The sequence below is a fragment of the Phaenicophaeus curvirostris genome, chromosome 25 (genome assembly GCF_032191515.1).
Source record: "Phaenicophaeus curvirostris isolate KB17595 chromosome 25, BPBGC_Pcur_1.0, whole genome shotgun sequence".
Taxonomy (NCBI): Eukaryota; Metazoa; Chordata; class Aves; order Cuculiformes; family Cuculidae; genus Phaenicophaeus; species Phaenicophaeus curvirostris.
Window position 1 is genome coordinate 4973603 of NC_091416.1, and position 19784 is coordinate 4993386.

The 19784-nt window shown below is 45.6% G+C and overlaps 1 protein-coding gene across 1 annotated transcript in view; it reads right to left on the reverse strand.

Annotated features, from left to right (window-relative positions):
* Positions 1 to 19784, reverse strand: part of UBASH3B (ubiquitin associated and SH3 domain containing B) — an 80743-nt gene that overhangs the window by 27859 nt on the left and 33100 nt on the right. The window contains exons 2-4 of the mRNA XM_069876512.1: positions 2186 to 2239; positions 1429 to 1615; positions 712 to 910 (exon numbers count right to left, since the gene is read on the reverse strand). Of these exons, the coding sequence (XP_069732613.1) occupies positions 712 to 910; positions 1429 to 1615; positions 2186 to 2239 (440 nt within the window). The remainder of the gene's footprint in view (positions 1 to 711; positions 911 to 1428; positions 1616 to 2185; positions 2240 to 19784) is intronic.

Here is a 19784-nt window from a genome sequence, read left to right on the forward strand (position 1 = left end):
TTGCCAGGGTGCCTGAGTTCTTCTCCCAGAGCCTTGTTAGCATCTCAGAAATGCAATGAAAAATCAAACACAGCCTTTACATGGCTGAGGAAAGTTTTGTGGCAGTGGCTTGAGTGGAGCAGGAAACGCTCAGCCTTGCAGACAGAGCGTCTATCTGAAAGGTTAAGGAACCACCAAATGTCAACTTCCCTTTCAGGAGATAACACTTCACACTACATGTGAGGTGATCTGTCAAATGAAAAAGCACTGAAACCCAGAGCACCCAGCGAGGTGTTCCTTTTGGGTTCTTAGCATTCAGGCCACTTTAAAAACAAGTATTGGCTTAATGAGCTTCGTTTCTTCATGCCATTAAAATTCTGGTTTCCAAAAACCACAGAATCATGGAATGGTTTGGGTTGGAGGGGCCCTTAAAGTCCATCCAGTTCCCATCCCTGTGTCACAGGCAGGGAAATTCCCACTGGATCAGGGGCTCCAAGCCCCATCCAACCTGGCCTTGAACCCCTCCAGGGATGGGGCAGCCACAACCTCCGTAGGCAACCTGGGCCAGGGCCTCCCCACCCTCACAGGAAACCATTTCTTCCCAAGATCTCATCTCAAACTCCCCTCTTTCAGCATAAAAACATTTCCCCTCATCCCATGCCTCTACTCCCTAAAATGACCAAGCCTCGACCAAGCCATGAGCTCTTTGTAGCTTTCAACGTAGTTACTCACCTGCTTTAGAAGCAGCCTCTGCAGCGAAGTCTGCAGCAAACTTCTTGAGCACCTCAGCACTTTCTTCCTTGACAAAAAGCCCAATAAAATTTGAGGATGTGTAGAGCTCCAAAGGCAGAGGAGCAGGGAATTTGCATTTCCACCGCATCACGGTGGCCTGCAGAGCTTCAGTGAGAGCGTCGACCTTGCTGTCCTCACACTGCCAAAGGAAATGGGACAAGCATTTCTCAGGTGGGGGGGAATCATTCCTCACGCCTGCGTTTAGCTCTCTAGTGCAGTCAGGAAAAGAAAGGCTGGGGTGGGTGGGTGTGAAGGGTCTACTTTTGCTATAATGCAGTGAAAAAAAGCACAGGGTATGTACAGATAAAGGTATGTTTAGAAATCATCTGCCCCTCCCTCGTCCTCAAAGGAGGATCAGCTATCCCCAAGTAACCTTTCTAACCTCACTCCCCCGCCCCCCGCCGGCTCCCCAATCTGTTTTCATCTTAACAATCCCTTGAGATGATGAGAATTTGGTCTTCTGCCTCTGCTCTTCCCTGAAAACAACCCACTTAAAAACCAGTTACCTCCTCAACAAGCCCGGGCATCAGGTTGTACTGGTAACAACCCCCCAGTGCCCCAGCACAAACCCTTCTGAATGCAGCGTGTATCTGAGCCTGGCAAGGGCTGCTCATGAATTCATGCATAAAGGCAACGGAAAGAGAAGCTCTGGTTTACCATAAAGAACTGGCAAAGGGTGATATGTGGGAAAATGTTGTGAGCTTTGTTCTTCCCACAGATCTGCTTTGACTGCTGCCAGAACTCAGACAGCTTCTGAGCCAGGGGACCGGTGGGGCGCAGGTAGAGGACGTACTCCCGGGGCAGGGGGTCATCGAGGAACGGGTCACCCACATGGGAGAACAGCCTGACAGGGAGAAAGAGCCGTTAGACTGACAGATAAAAATATACTTTTTTTCCCAGCAAAACCAGCTTCCCCTGTCCTCTCTCCCTTTTGTTCTTCCTTAATGGAAGAAATCAGCTCTGGCAGGTCAGGAGGAGAGGTACACCATCTCACTTGTAGCCCATTACCACTGCTAGGTAATACAGAAAATGGGGTTTTAGTTTCAGACTGAGGCTCTGAAGATCTAACCTGGGTCACTGTTTCTGTCTTTCTGCTTGCGGTGTGCAAAACATAGGGAGGAGAGCACTCAAATTGCTCAATATCTTTGAAAAGGCAGCTCTCGGTTTTCCGTTTAGGTGCTAGGGTGGAGAGAGCAGTGGTTCCTTTCTCTCACCTTTTTTTGCTATTACTCGAGATCACAAACTCTCTCAGACAAAGCTGCTTTCTGCACTGCTTGCTTGAATAACGTCTCACTAATTTTGCTGCTGCTTTTCAGATAATACACTCTCTTTAAACGTTCCACATTCTAATAGTTAAAATCTTAAATTCACTGCTTTCTTTCAATCTTTTTAGCATGTATTACTTCATACCAACCAGTCGCATGCAGCTTGAACACTTCTTCCACCTGTCGATGCGAGGGCTTTTTGTCTAAGGAGAGAGCAAAATAAAAGGAGTATTTCAGTAATGATGGGTTACACGGCTACGGTCACATCTATTGCTTGAACCTGGGTCTGTGCTGGGGAAGGGCTGTAATGATGTGATTAGAAACCTGCAGAATATGCTTTTACACTAATTCTCTCACCCCTGGGGCTTTCTCTTAGACTGTAAAATCGCAGTTTGAAGGGCAGAATCATGCAACCTGTTCAAAGTGTGGGATAGGGACCTCTGGGTTTTCCCTGCTTGGCATGGTGTTTTTATAGAGTCATAGAATGATTAAGCTTGGAAGACCTCTAAGATCATCCAGCCCAGCTGTCAGCCCAGTACCACCGTGTCTACTAAACCATGTCCCGAAGTGCCACATCTACACAGTTTTTGAATGCCTCCGGGGATGGTGACTCCCCCACTGCCCCGGGCAGCCTCTGCCAGGGCTCCACCACTCTTTTGGTAAAGGAATTTTTCCTAATATCCAATCTAAACCTCCCCTGGCGCAACTTGAGGCTGTTTCCCTCATCCTATTGCTTGCTGCCTGGGAGAGGAGACCAACACCCACCTCACTACAACCTCCTTCCAGGCAGTTATAGAGAGCAATAAAGTCTCCCCTCAGCCTCCTCTCCTCCAGGCTAAGGTGGTTTTTTTTTCTGGATAGTGAAGTACCAGCTATTGGCACTTAATGACCTCTTTGCTGACCATTTGCCTAGCATGAAAATTGGGAATGTTTGGGTCTGGGACTGTAGAAATCTCAGTAGCACTGAGGACAAGAAAAATCCAACTGCCACCAGGAGGCAGAAACCAGAGATTTTTCAGGTTACAATAACCTGCCAAAATTTGCTAGCTCCCTCGAGTCCTGGCTGCATTGAAAGTGCTCTTTTACTTATTTCCCGTCAGGATGCCTATCAATCCCTTTTCACTCCAGCTAGGAAGACCCGAATCTTCTGTTCAGCAAGTTCTCCAGTTGCAGAACAAAACCAGCACAGCGATGTTTAGCTTGTAGACATATAATAGTGTTTTCCAAATGCTCGACATCAGCATTGAAATGCAGCTGTGGATCAGCTCAGCTTTGTAACACTAGAGGCTGCCAAAATGAGGAATTCATCCAGAATCCAAATGGAATAAATATTTAGCAAAAATTATGAATGAAGGAGGCAGAAAAAACTAGAAATGGTAGGAATGTGAGGCAGAAGTCAGAGCCTCAATTGGGTCTCAGGAGGCAAAGAGGTGGTTTCAGAGCTTTCTGCTTCAGGGAAAAAGGGTGGTATTGCTGTCAAACAAGTGCTACAGATCTGGTAGGAGGGAGGCCAAAATGAATGGAGTGCTGATTTAACCTAATTAAGCAGCACATGCTCAGCAAACACTTGTGCCGAATGGTGTTGGGGGAGGAAGGTCTGAAGAGCAAGAAGCCTTTGCAGAAGGCGAGAGACCAGTCTCCAGGCTGCTGTGTCCTGAAGCCAGAGAAGGGACCCTTCAGATGGGCAGTGCCAGAAAAGGATCTACATCCTACACGCTGCACTGGTAGACAGAGGTGTCTCTCCCAGTGTTAGACAACAGGGGATGCTTGCAGGTGCCTGCGTGGCTCCCACTGAAGGAAAAGCCCCGCTGGTTGCCGTTCGGTGTGGAAAGCACGAACAGGGATACAGCCCATGGATGGACAAAGGTGACAGCCAGTTGTATTTTCCTGTTGTTAATTTGGCAGCTGCCTCCCTTTGGCTGTGTGGGTTTTACACATTGTGTCTCAGAGCCGCCTGTTAGCAACAAAATCTGACTGATGACAGGAAAGCTTCTAGTTTATACTGGCCAGCCTCGAGCCATAACCTAATCTTACTAAATAAGGTATGTTATGTCTTGATAATAGTGCAAAAGCCTTGCTGACATTAAACTAGAGGGAATGAGTCTGACCAAAGGGACAAGATCAATATATTATGCACCCTGGGTTACTGGCTTTGAGAAGATGCTGCTGGTTGGTTATAAGAAGCAGGTCCAAGTGAGGGAAAAGGTTGATGACACCAGGATCTGTCTAGATTTAGGGCAGCTGGAACCCTCCAGAATTTCTTCTTCCTGCCCACAGCACTGTGTAGGATGTTTACTGCTCTTCTGCTGCCCAGTCTGTCTGCAGTGATGACTTTCGAAAGCACTCTGATAACCATGTGGGAACATGCAACGTTACCCACCAACTTGCAGACATGTGCTGTTGACTCAGCTGTGTTTCAGCTCTGCCCTTGGCTTCCCCACCCCTTGAATATACACATTTTTTGTTCATTTGGAGACTAAGAGGAAGGCAGAAAGATAATGCAGCAAAAAAGGGCTGTGTTGCAAATGTGTGATTATGAAAATACTTCTTCCTGAAGCTTTTTGCTGCCCTTATCTGCCAGCATTCAGTTGCGATCAGTGGAGCACCGGTCCAAGCACCTGCTTGCTGGAAGGATGTATCTCACGTGGTTAACCTCGTAGTTTGGTCTGTCCTACCTTGCTGACCTTCCCATCTGACTCAGATGCACTATGCAAAGCAGCCACCGCTTTGCTTTGAAAAGTGGTTCAGACAAGAGCAAGGAGCAAAAAGCTCTCCTCGTGCACAGGCTGGGAAACTTTCAGAGATGCTGGGCAATGTCCAGCTGCTTCAGCTGGCTGGCTACGCATCTTCCCTGCCCTGGTTTCACCATCCATTTCTACTACGTTATCTTTGCTGAGTTCACCTTCCCTCTTTCCTGGGTTTATGCTCTTTAAAGCCTGGCTAAAATATGACTCCCCTAACCATGCATCTTGCCACTGAAGTGCATCTGTCTGTGTTGCATTAACTAAAAACACGGCGAATTCAAACCCACCCTCTCGGTAAAGCTCTGACTTTGAAATGAGCAGTTTCTCCTGCTGCAAAGTGAGGGCAGACAAGCTGGCTCTCCCTCCAGACCCCAGTACAGATCTCTGAAGGAGTCAGGCAGTTCTGCCACCCACCCTTGTTGACTTGTTCGCTTAATGAATTGATGTTTCCTTGGAACAAATCACAACAGAGCACAATAGAGCTCTGCTGGAATTGACTGCGGCTCCTTCTCCATTGCCATTGTGCTGCTGGGACCCCAAAGGGCGTTCAAAAACTTTAGGCTGGGCCCCACACAGTTTTGTTCAGGCATGATTTCAAAAGGTGCCTATCTCTTCCACGGGGACAATGAACTCCCTTTTCAATTTAATTTTCAGCGCGAGCAGGAAATATTGCATAAAGCAAACAAAAGCCAAGGTATATTTTTATCGCCAGACCTGAAGCTGAGAGACTCTTTTATTTCTTTTTAATTTAGTGCTGGGAAGGGTGATGATGACTGATGGCCTCTGGCTAGTGATAAAACAGAGCACACACTGCGTCGTTCCTAAATACCCTCCTCTGTAACCATCGGCCAGAACCTCGAGAGGACCCATCCTCCTCCTGCTCCAGCCCCCAGGTTCTGCCAAGATCAACTTTATAAAAGTTGAGTACTCAAAACTAATCACAGCTCTGTTTGGCCCCTTACAAAAGTGGCCTGATTTTCATAACTGCTGAGTGCAGTGGGAGCTGGGAGGCATATTCTGCTCCTGAGAAAATCAGGTCACTTAATTAGGTGAGTAGCTATGGCTTAGGTGCTCAGATTTACTCATGCTGGGTAGCCAGTGTTGGCTCTAGTCTTGTAGCTAGCAGTAAGAAGTGGTTTTGTGATGCAGATGCATCAGAAAAGGAAAAAAAAGCCAGAAAATAAGTTATTTTTCAGCATCTACCAAACCTGCATCGCACAGTAATCATTTCTGGTCATGCAAAAATTGCAGATAGAAGGTGAAAAGCTTTGTGCAGCATTACGAGTCCCTTGAGCCACCCAATTCCTTCATCTCTTTACATTTGCTGCCTCGGAGATGAAGCGCAGGGAAATCATTTACCAATGAGCAGCAGCACGGAATAGCAATTCTGAACCAAGTGCAACTGCAGGCCTGGAGATGGAGTTTAGGGGAGAGGAAAGCAGATGCTGATAGCAGTGTCTTCCAAAAGCACTGCAGCTATTTTAGCCACCACAAAGACTCAGAGTTTTTTTTAATTCTTTAACCTCAGAGTCCTCCCTGTGACACTTTTCAATGTCAGGTCACAAGGAAAGTCTCCCTCTATGCCATCACTCGTTAAACAGTACCAAAATATTGCTAGGAAGCATCCCAGCTAAACAGTTGACCCCTTAGCCTGAAAGCTTAGAGCAGAACTGGTGTTGCTGCCCTGGCATACATATTAATATGTAAATGGTGCCCATTTTAACCCCAGTCTGCTTAATGGGAGAGCACACGGCTCTGCCGGCTACAGAACTTAACTTATTACTCTTGAAGGGTTTTTGGCTTCCTGCAGTTTCAGAGTAGGGAAAGAAAAAGCAACAGGGGAATGTCAATCCAGCTAGGAAATATATCTCAATAAACATAAGGCATAATGGCAAAATCCCATTTACTTCAGAGGAAATGACTGTAATGGGGAACGATGCATTAACCATAAAGAGAACCTTCAGTCTCAGAAGCACCACACAGAAATCCTCCCTCTGTAAATGCTCAGGGTTCGTATTCCAGTCCAGCTTAAAACAGGAGGAGGGTGTGTACGGCCATCAGCTGCTGTAGGGCAGTGAACTGCATGTGGGAGAGTTGATGCAAACAACACAAGGGATGGGGGTGAACTACCCACGCAGGGTCTCCAGCCGGGTGGGCTGCAGGGCTGAGGTGTTCAAGCCCTTGGCGCTGGCCCTGCAGGTATCTACAGAGCAGGGACCGCTGCAGGCAACCTCCTCTCCTCCTCCTCCTCACACATTCAAATACATCAAGGCTGAGTCACACAGCTTGTGCGAGCCCTCGGGTCCAGACAGCCTGTTTGTTCTGCAGAAGAGATGTCTAATTCATATAAAATTGGCCCCTATGGCTGCTGCTCAGGACTGAATTTCTCCATTTCCATTGGCTCCCCCTTTGCTATAATATGCAGAGATTCAAACGCTGCTGTCGGTAAAGCTGACCTCTCTGTGTTTCTAACAGGGATCTTGCTCTACTGCTCGCTGAGGCAGGAGAAAATGCTAAAAGCAGCTTCTACCTCAGATCCACCTACGAGTTCTCTGCCCGCAGAGGCAGCGAGGGATTTGTGAATGAGAATGGAAGGATGGAGGCAGCCTGTAAAAGAAAGGGAATGACTAAACCTTCCCTTTCATTATGTGCCTCAAGCCTAGACAAACTTCATATCCGAGAACAAAAGCCCTCAGAGGGTTGGATTCATCATTTCAAGTAGCCCTGAATCTTTGGCCCATAAAATATTTAGCTGTGTAAATAAAGATGTTTGGGGAACTGCAGCAAACAAGTATTTGGCTCTCCTCATAATTAAGTTCAGTTCAAAGGACTGCCTGGCATAGAATGGTTTGGGTGGGAAGGGACCTCAAAGCCCATCCAGTTCCACCTCCTGCCATGGGCAGGGACACCTCCCACTGGATCAGGGGCTCCAAGCCCCATCCAACCTGGCCTTGAACCCCTCCAGGGATGGGGCAGCCACCACTGCTCTGGGCAACCTGGGCCAGGGCCTCCCCACCCTCACAGCAAAACATTTCTTTCCAAGGTCTCATCTCAATCTCTCCTCTTTCAGCTGAAATCCATTCCTACCCCTGCCCTCCCTGATCCAGAGCCCCTCCCCATCTTTCCTGGAACCCCTTTCAGGACTGAAAGCTGCTCTAAGGTCTCCCTGCAGCCTTCTCTTCTCTAGACTGAACATAAAAAACTAGGAATACCGGATCATAACTTATTCCAAATGAGTTTGAAAGAAGAATGCTGTTAAACAGAACATTTATCTCAGGATTATAAAATAGGCACCTTTATTTTTTGCTTGTGCGTGTGTATAAATTTGCATTTATGTAAACATAAATTCAAATAGGTATATGCATTTTTTTAAAGCTTGACTTATTTCAGTCTTTGTAGGTGTATGGTAAAAGAATGGAAACTAAAATGCTGGCTGGCTCCAGGGAAAGGGAAAAAAATGAGGTCTTTTCCAGATGCAGCAGCAGTTGTTTGGAGCACACCTGCCAGCCCAGTTACAGGTCAGAAACCTAACAGTTATGCTCCCCCCTTAGTTCACTCGTCCAACTCAGGTCACAGTGCCGCAGGTCCTGAATTCAACCCCTGCAAGATGTACAGGGGAGCAGTTATAAATTCTTTGCAAACAGTAAAATTTCCAGCTTTTTTTTTGCGTGTGTTTGTTTCCAAATTGGCCATCAAGTGACCTTTACAGATTCCTTAATTTTTGCAGTTTTCATCAACTGTTTATACCATTAACAGTATAATAGTGGAAACGTGTCTATTTTAAGCTTTCAATAAACAATTCACATTGAAGAACAATTTTGCAAGCAAAAGTTCTCTTTATCTTGGTTATTTGATGTAGGGAAAGGTACCCAAATTCTACATAACTGACCATGTGTGTTTTAGGAACTGCTTAGGAACACACAAGAACGGCCCCAGTGGCTTCTGCTGTGGGTTATTCAAATGTGTTCCTCTGAATTCTCAATATGCAGAATTCAGTTGGTCACCAAAAATCATATGACACCGTTGCAGTTCGTATTTGGGTGACCTTACTTCTATAAATAGGGACAGGACAGGAAGATAGCGCTAGGGATCGAGTTCCTGTTTAGGAGAGGGGGTTGGGGAGATTCCTTTTCTGCAGTTTGTTGAGAAAAGAAACAAAAAAAAATGTTGTTTTTTTTTTTATAAGACAGAAGCTGCTCTAATGCAAGTGCATGGCAGAATTACTTTTGCTTCCCTTTGCTGAGCTTTGGCTCCATCCCTCAAGCTTATCCTTCTGTTGCTTTCCACACATGATGGAGGGCATAAAACCCTCCTGACATTTCTTGAGTGCCTCTCATCGCAGCGACATCCTCCACAGAACGTGAGCTCATTGCTCTGTGCTGAGATCGTCCTCAGAACACGCCGTTTGCTACAAGCCCCCCCAGTTTAGGTCAGCGGATGCTATAAGCAGCTCCCAGCTATGTAAAGACCCAGGTCTTGTCTGAAAGATAGGAATTTTTTTGAGGAGTACAGGCAACTGCCTGACAGCGGCTACAGAGGCTGCAAGATTTCAAACTGTGCTGCATCCTGTAGGTCACATAAATATTTGTAGAAGATGCCTGACAGCATGATAGGGCTCGGTAGTTCTCTCCCTCCTCCTTCCCAAGGGGTGGCTGCTTGTCCCCAGCTATTGGATACCAAGCTCTGGTAGTAGGAAATGGAGAGAAATGGGAAACGCCATCCGAAACAAGTTTGGGAGATGAGGTGCTATGTATTTCTAGTTTCTGTAATGTAAAATGTTCATTTTTCAGAGGGCAAGCCAGCTGGCAAACTGCAGCCTGGCCACATGAGGAGGATGGCGATGATTATTTTTAAGCGCAAAGAGTGAGGGCCTGGGTGTGTGCCTCTGTTTTATGTGTTTATTTTTTACGTTATGTAAGATTTTGAAGGTGGATTTCTCCCCCCTCCTTCTTTAGCACATGTGCACTAAGCCATTCCCCTAATCCTTTCTTAGCCGGCTTGTTAAAGCAGAAGAAGAGGGAAGTACAGACTCATAAAAGTGTCTGGGATAAAGGCAGGAATGTAGCAGCCATTTAATATTTTTAAAGAGATACACGATCGAAAAAGGAAACAGGATATTATTTTCTTTAGAACAAGAACACTACAGCTTTTTATGAGGCATGGGCTTAGATGACAAAGCCCTGAGTTCGCAGTTGCCAGTCACTCCACCAGGTCCCTCCGTGACAGAGAAGAAACATCCTGCTGCTCAAACAAAGAAAATAACAGGAGTCCTGGAGCTGGAGAATTTTTGAAAAAGTGTCTCACAGTTCCCTAATAAAACCATAAGAATTGGCTGCTTGAGAGAGGTTAAAAATCTTGATGTAGAGCAACTCCTGGAAAAATTACTGGTTGAAAGAAGCCTGGGAACAACCACTGCTGCTAAAGGGTTTGCAGAATTTGCAAGCTGGGGAGGGGCTGTTTACAAAGGTTTGTAGTGATAGAGCAAGGGGCAATGGGAATAAACTGGAGAGGGGCAGATTTAGACTAAACATAAGGAGGAATTTCTTCACTGTGAGGGTGGGGAGGCCCTGTAACAGGTTGCCCAGGGAAATGGTGGCTGCCCCATCCCTGGAGGGGTTCAAGGCCAGGTTGGATGGGGCTTGGAGCCCCTGATCCAGTGGGAGGTGTCCCTGCCCATGGCAGGGGGCTTGGAACTGGATGGGCTTTGAGGTCCCTTCCAGCCTAAACTATTCTATCATTCTATGAATTCTCACAGTGAAATGTAGATAATACAAAGAAATGCAAACAGAAGGTGGTTTTAACTGAGCGCATTCAGCAAGGGTGCAACCTCTCCAAACACCTGATTCTAATACTAGCCAGAATGCTGTAGAATGACCAAGATTTCATATCCAAATAGCGAAGTGCAGAAGAGCAGGGGCTTTTATCCCACTACTATTAATATATTTTTAGCTAACCAGGAAGACACTGTCTTTGCAAGGAGCCAAGTTAGAGGTTTAAACATGCTCAAATGTACCATCTGGAGTTTCAGTGATAGCCAGAAAAGGAAGCAGTTGTCATGCTGATTGATTGGAAATAAATAAGTCCCCTTGTAGTGTTCAAGACAAACATGATGCTTTCTTCTTTCTAACTGCTTTTCTTCCTATATAGAAATGAGCTGGGATGGAACCGAGATTTGCTGTATCTCTCTTTTCTGTATTTTTCTTGTCACTAGGGCCTCTTTTTCCCATCATGGGTGGGTTTCAGGCAGAGCGTGGATCTGCCACGTGGCTGAGCCAGAGCGGGAAGCCAGGCCAGGTGGCTGCTCACGGCACGTGGCGCCTGGTGAGCGCTGCTCGGCACATGAATTGCAATTGTCTCGCTGCCACCTCATGAGCACCTGCCTCTCCATCTGTCACCTCGCTTCACTCCGAGTGGCGCAGCTCGTGTTTGGAGACCACTGGCTCAGCAAATGTCCACAGCGCCCAGCGTGGAATCACCAGGACTTGCTGAACAAAAGCTTAGCAATCATACAATCATAGAATCATAGAATAACCAGGTTGGAAGAGACCCACTGGATCATTGAGTCCAACCATTCCTATCAAACACTAAACCAGGCCCCTTAGCACCTCATCCACCCCTCCCTTAAACCCCTCCAGGGAAGGTGACTCAACCCCCTCCCTGGGCAGCCTCTGCCAGTGCCCAATCACCCTTTCTGTGAAAAATTTTTTCCTAATGTCCAGCCTAAACCTCACCTGGCGGAGCTTGAGGCCATTCCCTCTCATCCTGTCCCCTGTCACTTGGGAGAAGAGGCCAGCTCCCTCCTCTCCACAACCTCCTTTCAGGTAGTTGGAGAGAACAATGATGTCTCCCCTCAGCCTCCTTTTCTCCAGGCTAAACACCCCCAGCTCTCTCAGCCGCTCCTCATAAGGCCTGTTCACGTCCCAGTTCGGAGAGGGCGAGATGGGAGATGGAGAGGCAGTGAGCTACCTCATGTACGCCGGTCATGGAAGAGGGGATGGTTTCACTACAGATGCTCTGCCGTGGTGAGCTCTGCCTGGCTTGGGGCTCCCTGCAGAAATGCACTTGCTTTTCTGCCTCCCTGTTCTTTAAGGCAGCCCCACTTTACTCCCTTGTATGTTGAATTGTTTAGTATCGTGTAGATCTTTAGGAAGAAGAAAAAAAAAAAAGCCACAACTAGCACTTTAAAGTGCCCGTGTTAACATTTTCCAGTTTCTTGGGGTTTCAAAACAGGAAGTTTGGGGGCGGTGCAGTTGCACAATTTGCCAGAAAGCTGCTGTTTTGTGAAGTTGGTGGCACTGGGCTGAACCAGCAACTTAAGCCCTCGTTTTCTGGGACGAATTCTCTGTGCAATGTGAGGAGGTTTCAATGTGCTGCTCCTATTAGTAGGAGCGTTGTCGTTTTAGCTCCTCTTGACTGCGCCTCTTGACTTGTTCTTCAGAAACAGAGTAAACCCCAGAACTATGGGGAAGTTTTCCCAGGCTCACTGAGAGGAAGCGGGTGGAGATAACATTGATCAGCGTCAACCTGGTAGAGCTAAAGACAAAAAGCATTGAGCTAGTCTTTTTGGATCTTGTGATGAAACTTGTGATGCAAACTTCCTTCTAGGGTAGAGTCCATGCACATTCTCAGAGGAAAGTCTGAATGTCTGCCTGAACTTGCTCCGACTTGACAGCAATGAGGCTTGGACTATACCATCCATTGCTGTGCAAACAACAGGCACCCCTGAAATTTTATTCAAAGACGCTGAAGCATCAGGTTGTGGCCCATATAGCCAAATCCATTTGCTGTTTCAGACCTTTTCCATCTAGTAGACACAATATATCACAGCAAAATCCCACCATGGGCTCTCCAGGAAGGCTTCATGGGCCTATCTGGAATTTAATATTAAATTCGGTCAGGGCATGAGATGGAATCACTTTCTACCGAGAGGGAAGGTGATGGTTAATGTCAAAGCATTTTTGTGGTTAGTCTGAATATGTTTGCCAGAGGTGGATGAGCTAAGACACCCATGTCCAGCTAGACTTGGCAAGCTTAATTTGGTATTCTTTGCACTTGTCAGGTTTTGTGTGTTTTGTTGCATTTGGCAGAGCCTAGCTGTGTTCATTCTGACACCTTATTTTCTTCTCAAGTAGTTCTCTTCTTTATGGGCAGCATCTGTTTATCATGAAGAATCTGACATGTTGTATGTACGCATGGACACACAACTCTGCTGAAAAGGCAAATGCCAGGCATGGAAAATGGGAAGTTGATGCCTAGCGAGAAGCTGACCATGAATGCACACCTAAAATAGACTCACACAAAGCAACGAGAAGGAAGTCTAAGAAATTAAGGAAGGTGGAAGGAAGAAGGGTGGGGTGCTGAGATAGTTGGGTTAAAGGCAAAAAGGGATACTCAAAATAGCCTTCTGCTCTAGACAGCTCTGTTGAGGAAATTTTTTAAGCCTTGTTGTTTTCAATAATACAACTATTTCAAAATATCTCAAAATAAGGTTTCCTCGCTTACTGTTTCTTGTCATTTAGATAGGACAGTTATGTCAATATTTGTATGGACACCTGGGAAGAACACCAACGTGACATGTAGGAGATGGGGAAAGGAGGGTTAATGCAGCAGATGATGAGGCACGCTTGCCACTGACTCAAGGCTGAAACACCCTCCCAAGCAGCGTTGGGGTTGGGAGTGCTGTGATATTGGAAGCTTCATCTTGGGGTGAGAAGTCACACACGGGTCTGAGCCCCTTGCGTCATAGATTTTTGAAGTGTGTGGTTAAGCCAGGGAGCTAAAGCTAATGTCAAACTTTCCATTAGGGGAAAAAAAAAAGAAGTTAGCAAGCTCTGGTCTGAATTTCAATTCAGGTAACTGTGTTTGGTCTTCTACAGAGTGCTCTGTAGTCCTCAGCTGCTACAAGTCTTTGCTAGTTGTGGTGAACTCTCTAAAGTCGTCCTGCAGACCAGGACAAGCTGGAGTCAAACAAAGCTGTAACAAAAGCTTTGATGGAGATTTTAAAGTTAGCTCAGTTTTGGCTTGCCTCTTCTTGTTGCACGAGGAGGCAATTTAGGCAAATGTGGACGCATTTGAGGGTCTGGTACACTAGAGTAAGGTGAGATATCCCAACTGGAATGAAGTATTGCTGCATTAATATCTGTCCTTTACCATCCTCAAACAGCAGAAGCTATAAAAAGTCACAGTACAATTATTTTGCTGTTATAACATTAATAAAAATGAGAAGTCATAAACTCTTGGCTAGCCGTTAAACTCTAATACCCGATTATAAATTAGAAATGTCCTTGTAGTGTCTGGTTAACTTATCTGGCATTTGTACGTGAAATCTAGCCAAGAGTCTCTAAAAGCTTTAAATGCTAACTATGGAAGGGTTAAAAAAACCCCAAAACATTAAAAATATATATCTTTGAAGTCTAAACAGGAACAGGAAATGAAGAATTGTGATAAACTGAGAAACAATGAGATAAAGAAGGATCTGAGAATGTAATGAGAAAAATCTACCACAGACTGGGAATACTTCCCTGCATACTTGTCTCGTTGTCTTATGGCCTGTGAGTTCTAGCTGTATAGTATATAATATATAATTTTATATATACTCTAACTGTATAGTCTTCATCCCTATATCTGGTCATATTCTTGCAGAATAAAAAGTGAATTAGAAAAATAGAAAATAGGAAGACCTTAATGAGACCTGGATTTAGTAATTATCCCTACACCAAAGAGTACTTATGCATATATTTAACTTCAAGCACATACTTATAGACTTCAGTGAGGCATATGCACACGCCAAGTGCTCTTCTGCAAAGCACATGCAGAAAGGTTATTGCAAATCACAGCTTCGGGGCTGTTCTTTCTTCTAGCAGAATTTCTAAGGGTTTTAAAACAAGTGTTTGCTATGATACAAGTAACTTTTTTTCAGTTTACTGAAAACCCAGGGATCTGATGCTAGGAAGTGGATGGGAGTATGATGATAGCAAGCGGTGTGTATTTGCTGGAGCAGGACTGTACTGAACGCCCCCAGCCCCTTCCCAGGAAGCCCCAAAGCAGCATCACCTGGTCAAAGAGCTCTCGCAGCCCTTGGCACAGAACATCACCTGCACAGCCCTGCCCTGTCCTCTCACCATGGGATTCTCCTTGACCCAGTTTGCAGCCTTCACTAAAGGGCTTCCCAAATCTAGCAGGTATTGTGATGCGTTGGTTACTCTAGCGCTCAGTTCTCATGCTTGTGGAGGAATAACTTTGACGTTTTGTGCTCCGAGATGTCTGTGTGGCATCATGAAATGCTCTCTGCAGCTGCAACACTTCCCAGTGCCTGGCACAATGGGGCTCAGAGCCCTCAGTAAGGCACAAAAGCATAGATGATAAAACACCAGATCAGAGGGGCTCTCCCACAATCACTTTGGTCTCTTCTGAGCCATCTGAGTAAATGCAAGCAGCGTCAGGTCTTAAAAAGTGTTCAGCATGCAGTTTGATTCAACCATGAGGGATGGAAATTCCTAAGGGCTAAGCAGTGCTGAAACTGTGCCAGCTTTACAGCACTGACTGTAAAGATGCTCAGCTCCTATTCTGTGTGTTGCACATCAAGAATCATGTAAGGCAGGTCCCATAGTCTAGTTCCGTTTCCTTCCTTCTCTTTCTCTCAGCGTTATCATTTTAATTGCTGACATCTAGGAAGTCGTGCAAAAAGCAGTGGCAGGGTATCATAATGTTTATGACAGACACTGTGTCTATCAAGACTGATTTTGACTTAATAATTGATGCTGTCATAAGCGAAGTCAACAATTCCTGAACACCTATTGATCATTTGCATCTGAAGTGTGAGACCACATGCTGGTGATACAGGATATGGCTCTAACTTCCAACCTAGCATCAGTTGCCAAACGAGGCAAAGGGTAACAATCTTTATCAATCAAAGATAATCAATCTGCTTGTATAGCAATTTTATACAAGAAAACTTCGTATCCTAGGGAAAACACAAAGTTATCATAGAATCATAGAATGTCCTGAGTTGGGAGGGACCCACAAGGATCATCCAGTCCAGCTCCTGTCCCTGCCCAGGACACCCCAACATTCACTCTGTGGGGATGAGGGTGTTGGCCAAAGGCTTCTGGAATATTGTCAGGCTTGGTGCTGTGACTGCTTCCCTGGGAGCTGTTCCAGGGCTCCACCACCCTCTGGGGGAAGAACCTTCTAATACAATGCTTTTGAGAAACAACAGCATACATGGATTTGCGTAGTTCCACTGGCATCCTAGTGAAAGGAAAAAGGAGGTCAGGTACTGGGAGCAATGGATTGGGAATAAGCTCACAGAGTGTGTGTACCAAGATCAGAGACTTAATCTGGCCTGTCCTCTGCCTTCTCTATTCATATGCTTGGCCAGTATAACTACTGATGTTTTGCTATTGCTTGGGTACCTAAATGGCGAGAGATTTGGGGCTTCCCTTTAGTTTTGACCATATGGATTGTCAGATGAGACGTGTTGTCTGAGTACACAGTGTTTTTTTCTCATTATTTTTCCCTTTGCCAGTCACCAAAGACAGCTAGCACCTCGCCTTAGCAGTCTACGAGCAGCATCTCCCATGTGGAGGCACAGTTCATCCTATTGCCAGGGTTGTGTAGGACGCCAAGATTTGGCTGCTTGCCTTGAAGACCTTGCTATCCAGATTGATCTTTTCAGGCAGGTATCGTTAGACAGACAAACACACATAGACATGAGCATCACCTCATTTCCATAGCGTAGCTCTCCCCTACACTGCGGTGTAAGTACTGATGTGGGGGTGTGTTTCTAAAATTATTCATGATGCAAATCATTTACAACTGATCCCCATCTTTTCTAGTTTGCAAGTGTGTCTGATAGCTTGAAGGCATCCTAAGCAGTGCATTTTTTTTTCTTAAATGCAGAAGGAATGGTAATAATACCTAAGCCTTCCTTTCCATCACGCTGATGAGGCAGCTTGCCCTGGGCCATATGTCATGGATCCACTGGTACTTTTGAAGTCACTGTGACAGAGACGTAGAGCTATCAAGGATATTTCATGTCCTACAACTTCTTTAAATGAGGTGCTTGGATAGCCAAAAGTAAGATTAGTTGGAAAAGGTTGTGAAGTGAGCTTACTTGTTACTAGACAGCAGAGAATCCTCACAGAAGCAAGCTCTGTGAAATGCTGCAGTCATAGGAAAAGCACCAACCATCAGACAGACACGCACAAAATGAGGGTTTGTGAGTTCTAGCATTCCCAGACCTGGTTGTTCAAAGTCAATGAAGGTTCAAAGGCAGCTGTGATGTGCTATACACATTTTTCTGCCTTAGATTCACCAGGGTAGGTAAGGCTTTTGTGTAGGTAGTGAGAAAATGAGCAAAATCAGGAATATACAAGAATACAGAGCTGGAAGTGCATAAACTATAGCAACACCAGCACTTTTATGCTGCCACAGTTGCAGATATATTGGTAAAGCTTTGCAGAAATTACTGTCCTGGGAAAGCCGAAAGAACAGAACATGAGTTTCAACAAGACAAAGGTGTCTGGGGGACCCACAACTACAGGAGCTGAGACTTAGAAAAAGTCAGTGAATACTGCAGTATAAAAGCCTCCCAGCTGCAGATCTGCAGGCTCCTGGGCTCCTGATGCTGGTGCTGCCATTTCATGGGCTCATGAGATTACGGAACCTTCCCTTCTCTGAATAGACCTGCTTCTGCGAGGCTGTCACCGCTCTTATGTTTCTCCACGCTTCCACAAAGCACACTGGGAAAGCACAGATAAGGAGGTTCCATGAAATATGAATACTGTGTGCAGGCAGGGATCTTCTCTCTCTCCCCATGTCCCTTTCACCTGTGGCAAGACAGGATTTCAGGCTGCAGCTGCAAACAGATCTTTCTCAGTGCGTTCCTCTCTGCCCCTTCTGCAGTTCAACATTTAATGCTTTATCTCCACAAAGCACACTGGCAGACATGGTTTCTGTACAGCGTGCAAATAAATTGCGTAGACTGAGGCTGAAGTGAATACCACGGCCAATTCTGTTGGTAGGAGGCAGACTTCCATACCATTTTCTGCTGCTCAACACTTATTCTTTCCTGCCTTAAGGTTCTGGGATGTTTGTGGATGCTAAGCCCGTTCCTGCATGAATAGACTGAACCACATAGAAATTACTCCATCCTGCAACAGAGATAAACATGCAGTGTGCTAAACTGCAGCAAGACCAGGAGGTTTTCAGAAGAGCTCAGCATTAGCCTAATTTTGCTCCCAGTGGTATTGAATGAGGCAGAATTAGGCTAGAGCTGAGCTTCTGCAAGCTGTACTCTATCTTCCCCTTGCTGTAGTTCTCTAAAAATAAGGAGTCCAATTAAATCAACAGCAGCACAAAGTATGAGGGAATGTATAATTAATTAAAAAAAAAATCAAAGGCTGTCTTACAGCACTGATCAGCATTTAGCAATCCTGCCACCAGCTCTTACTCTTTTCATTCTTCCTTTTTAATCAGTGATTATTGTTGTATCTCCTTACATTACGATCACATCTTCTGGTAGTATTTCAATGTGACTGCGTTCCCTGGGAGCAGTAAACCTAATCGCGAGAGGAAAATGAGAAACTTCTTTAAAAGAGGAAGAGAAAAATCTGTTATCAGCTCCAACCCTCATCCTGACGCCTAACCAGAGCCCTGATATCGGTGAAGGACAAAAATTTCCTCACCGTGATAGGCAAGGGCTTAATTTGCAACACAGCCCTGACAAGAAACTAAAGCCTGAGAATAATTTGGGTTAGAAGGGACCTTAAAACCCATCCAGTTCCAACGCCCCTTCCTGGGCAGGGACACCTTCCACTGTATGTCCGAAGTCACCTCTCCTGTAGCTTTGGAGAAAGGGGAGTACAGAGATGTGTACTAGCTCAGAGCTATTGCTTTCCCTATTGCTGTTGTTTTGTTTCTAGCACTTCACCCCACTGGCTTTATTTTGCCTTCTAAGAGAGCGTAAGGTGGCCACCTGTGAGCACAGGGCTTTGTCACCTCCCAAACAAGTGTTTCTCACTTTTACTCCTGCAGTACAGTATGAAGGGAGCTGGAGAGGATGTGCTTCTCTCAGTTATCCTGGCAGGAATCCCAAGAAACTCTGCTGAATTCACAGCAAATCTGGAGTGAATCTGGGTTGCGGAAAGCAGAATCTGGTTTATATTTCTAGTGCCAGCTGTGAGTGGGAAACAGTAGGACAACATGGAAAAAGAAGCAATATAATCCCATTCTGGTGGCTCTTCTTTGGTTTATATTTAGATTTCTCCACCTTTCCTTTGTCCAGCTGAATTTCAGGTTGAATCTGTTTCTTTGTGGCCGTAAATGTGGAGAGTTGAAAAGGCTGGTTCATCTGGCAGCAGCCAGAGGACTGACTTTAGCCTCTAGGAAAGGTCAAGGGGCATTTGTTCCATTAAACCAACGGGGGTGGCACCAATTGCTCACTTTGTGAGTCGTTTCAGTGAAGTGAATAAACCTTGTGGTGGTGGCATCCTTCCTTTCAAATACAGGTAATTGCAGTGCAGATACCCGCATCCAGACTCATCTTTACAGTCAATGGATGCACTCGTAGGGCATGTTTACTTTTGGGCAAGGGTAGGCATTTAAAATAGGTCAGATGACTCACTCTCTGAGTGCCTTGTTTCTCCCCATTGCCTGGAAAAAGACTGAGATGACTCGTCCAGACACGGGCATCACCTACTGACATGCGGGGTTATGTGAAAGTACGCCTGCCCTCTGTTTTTCTGTGCCTGTTCTCTGTCTCATGTTGGTGTGCCCTATCCTTTTCTCCTGTATATTTAGATCACAAATTCCCCTTGGTGCTGTAAACTCTTGTAATGTGTGATGTCACCATGACGGTATCTTGGGATCTTTCAGCAGCAGCATCACAAAAATAACAGCACATTTCTTTCCAATTAGTACATATAGACAGAAAAAAAAGCAGTTGTGAAAGACAAACGATTCATAGTGTGGTCTCTATGTTATCAAAAGCTGAGGGGGAAGT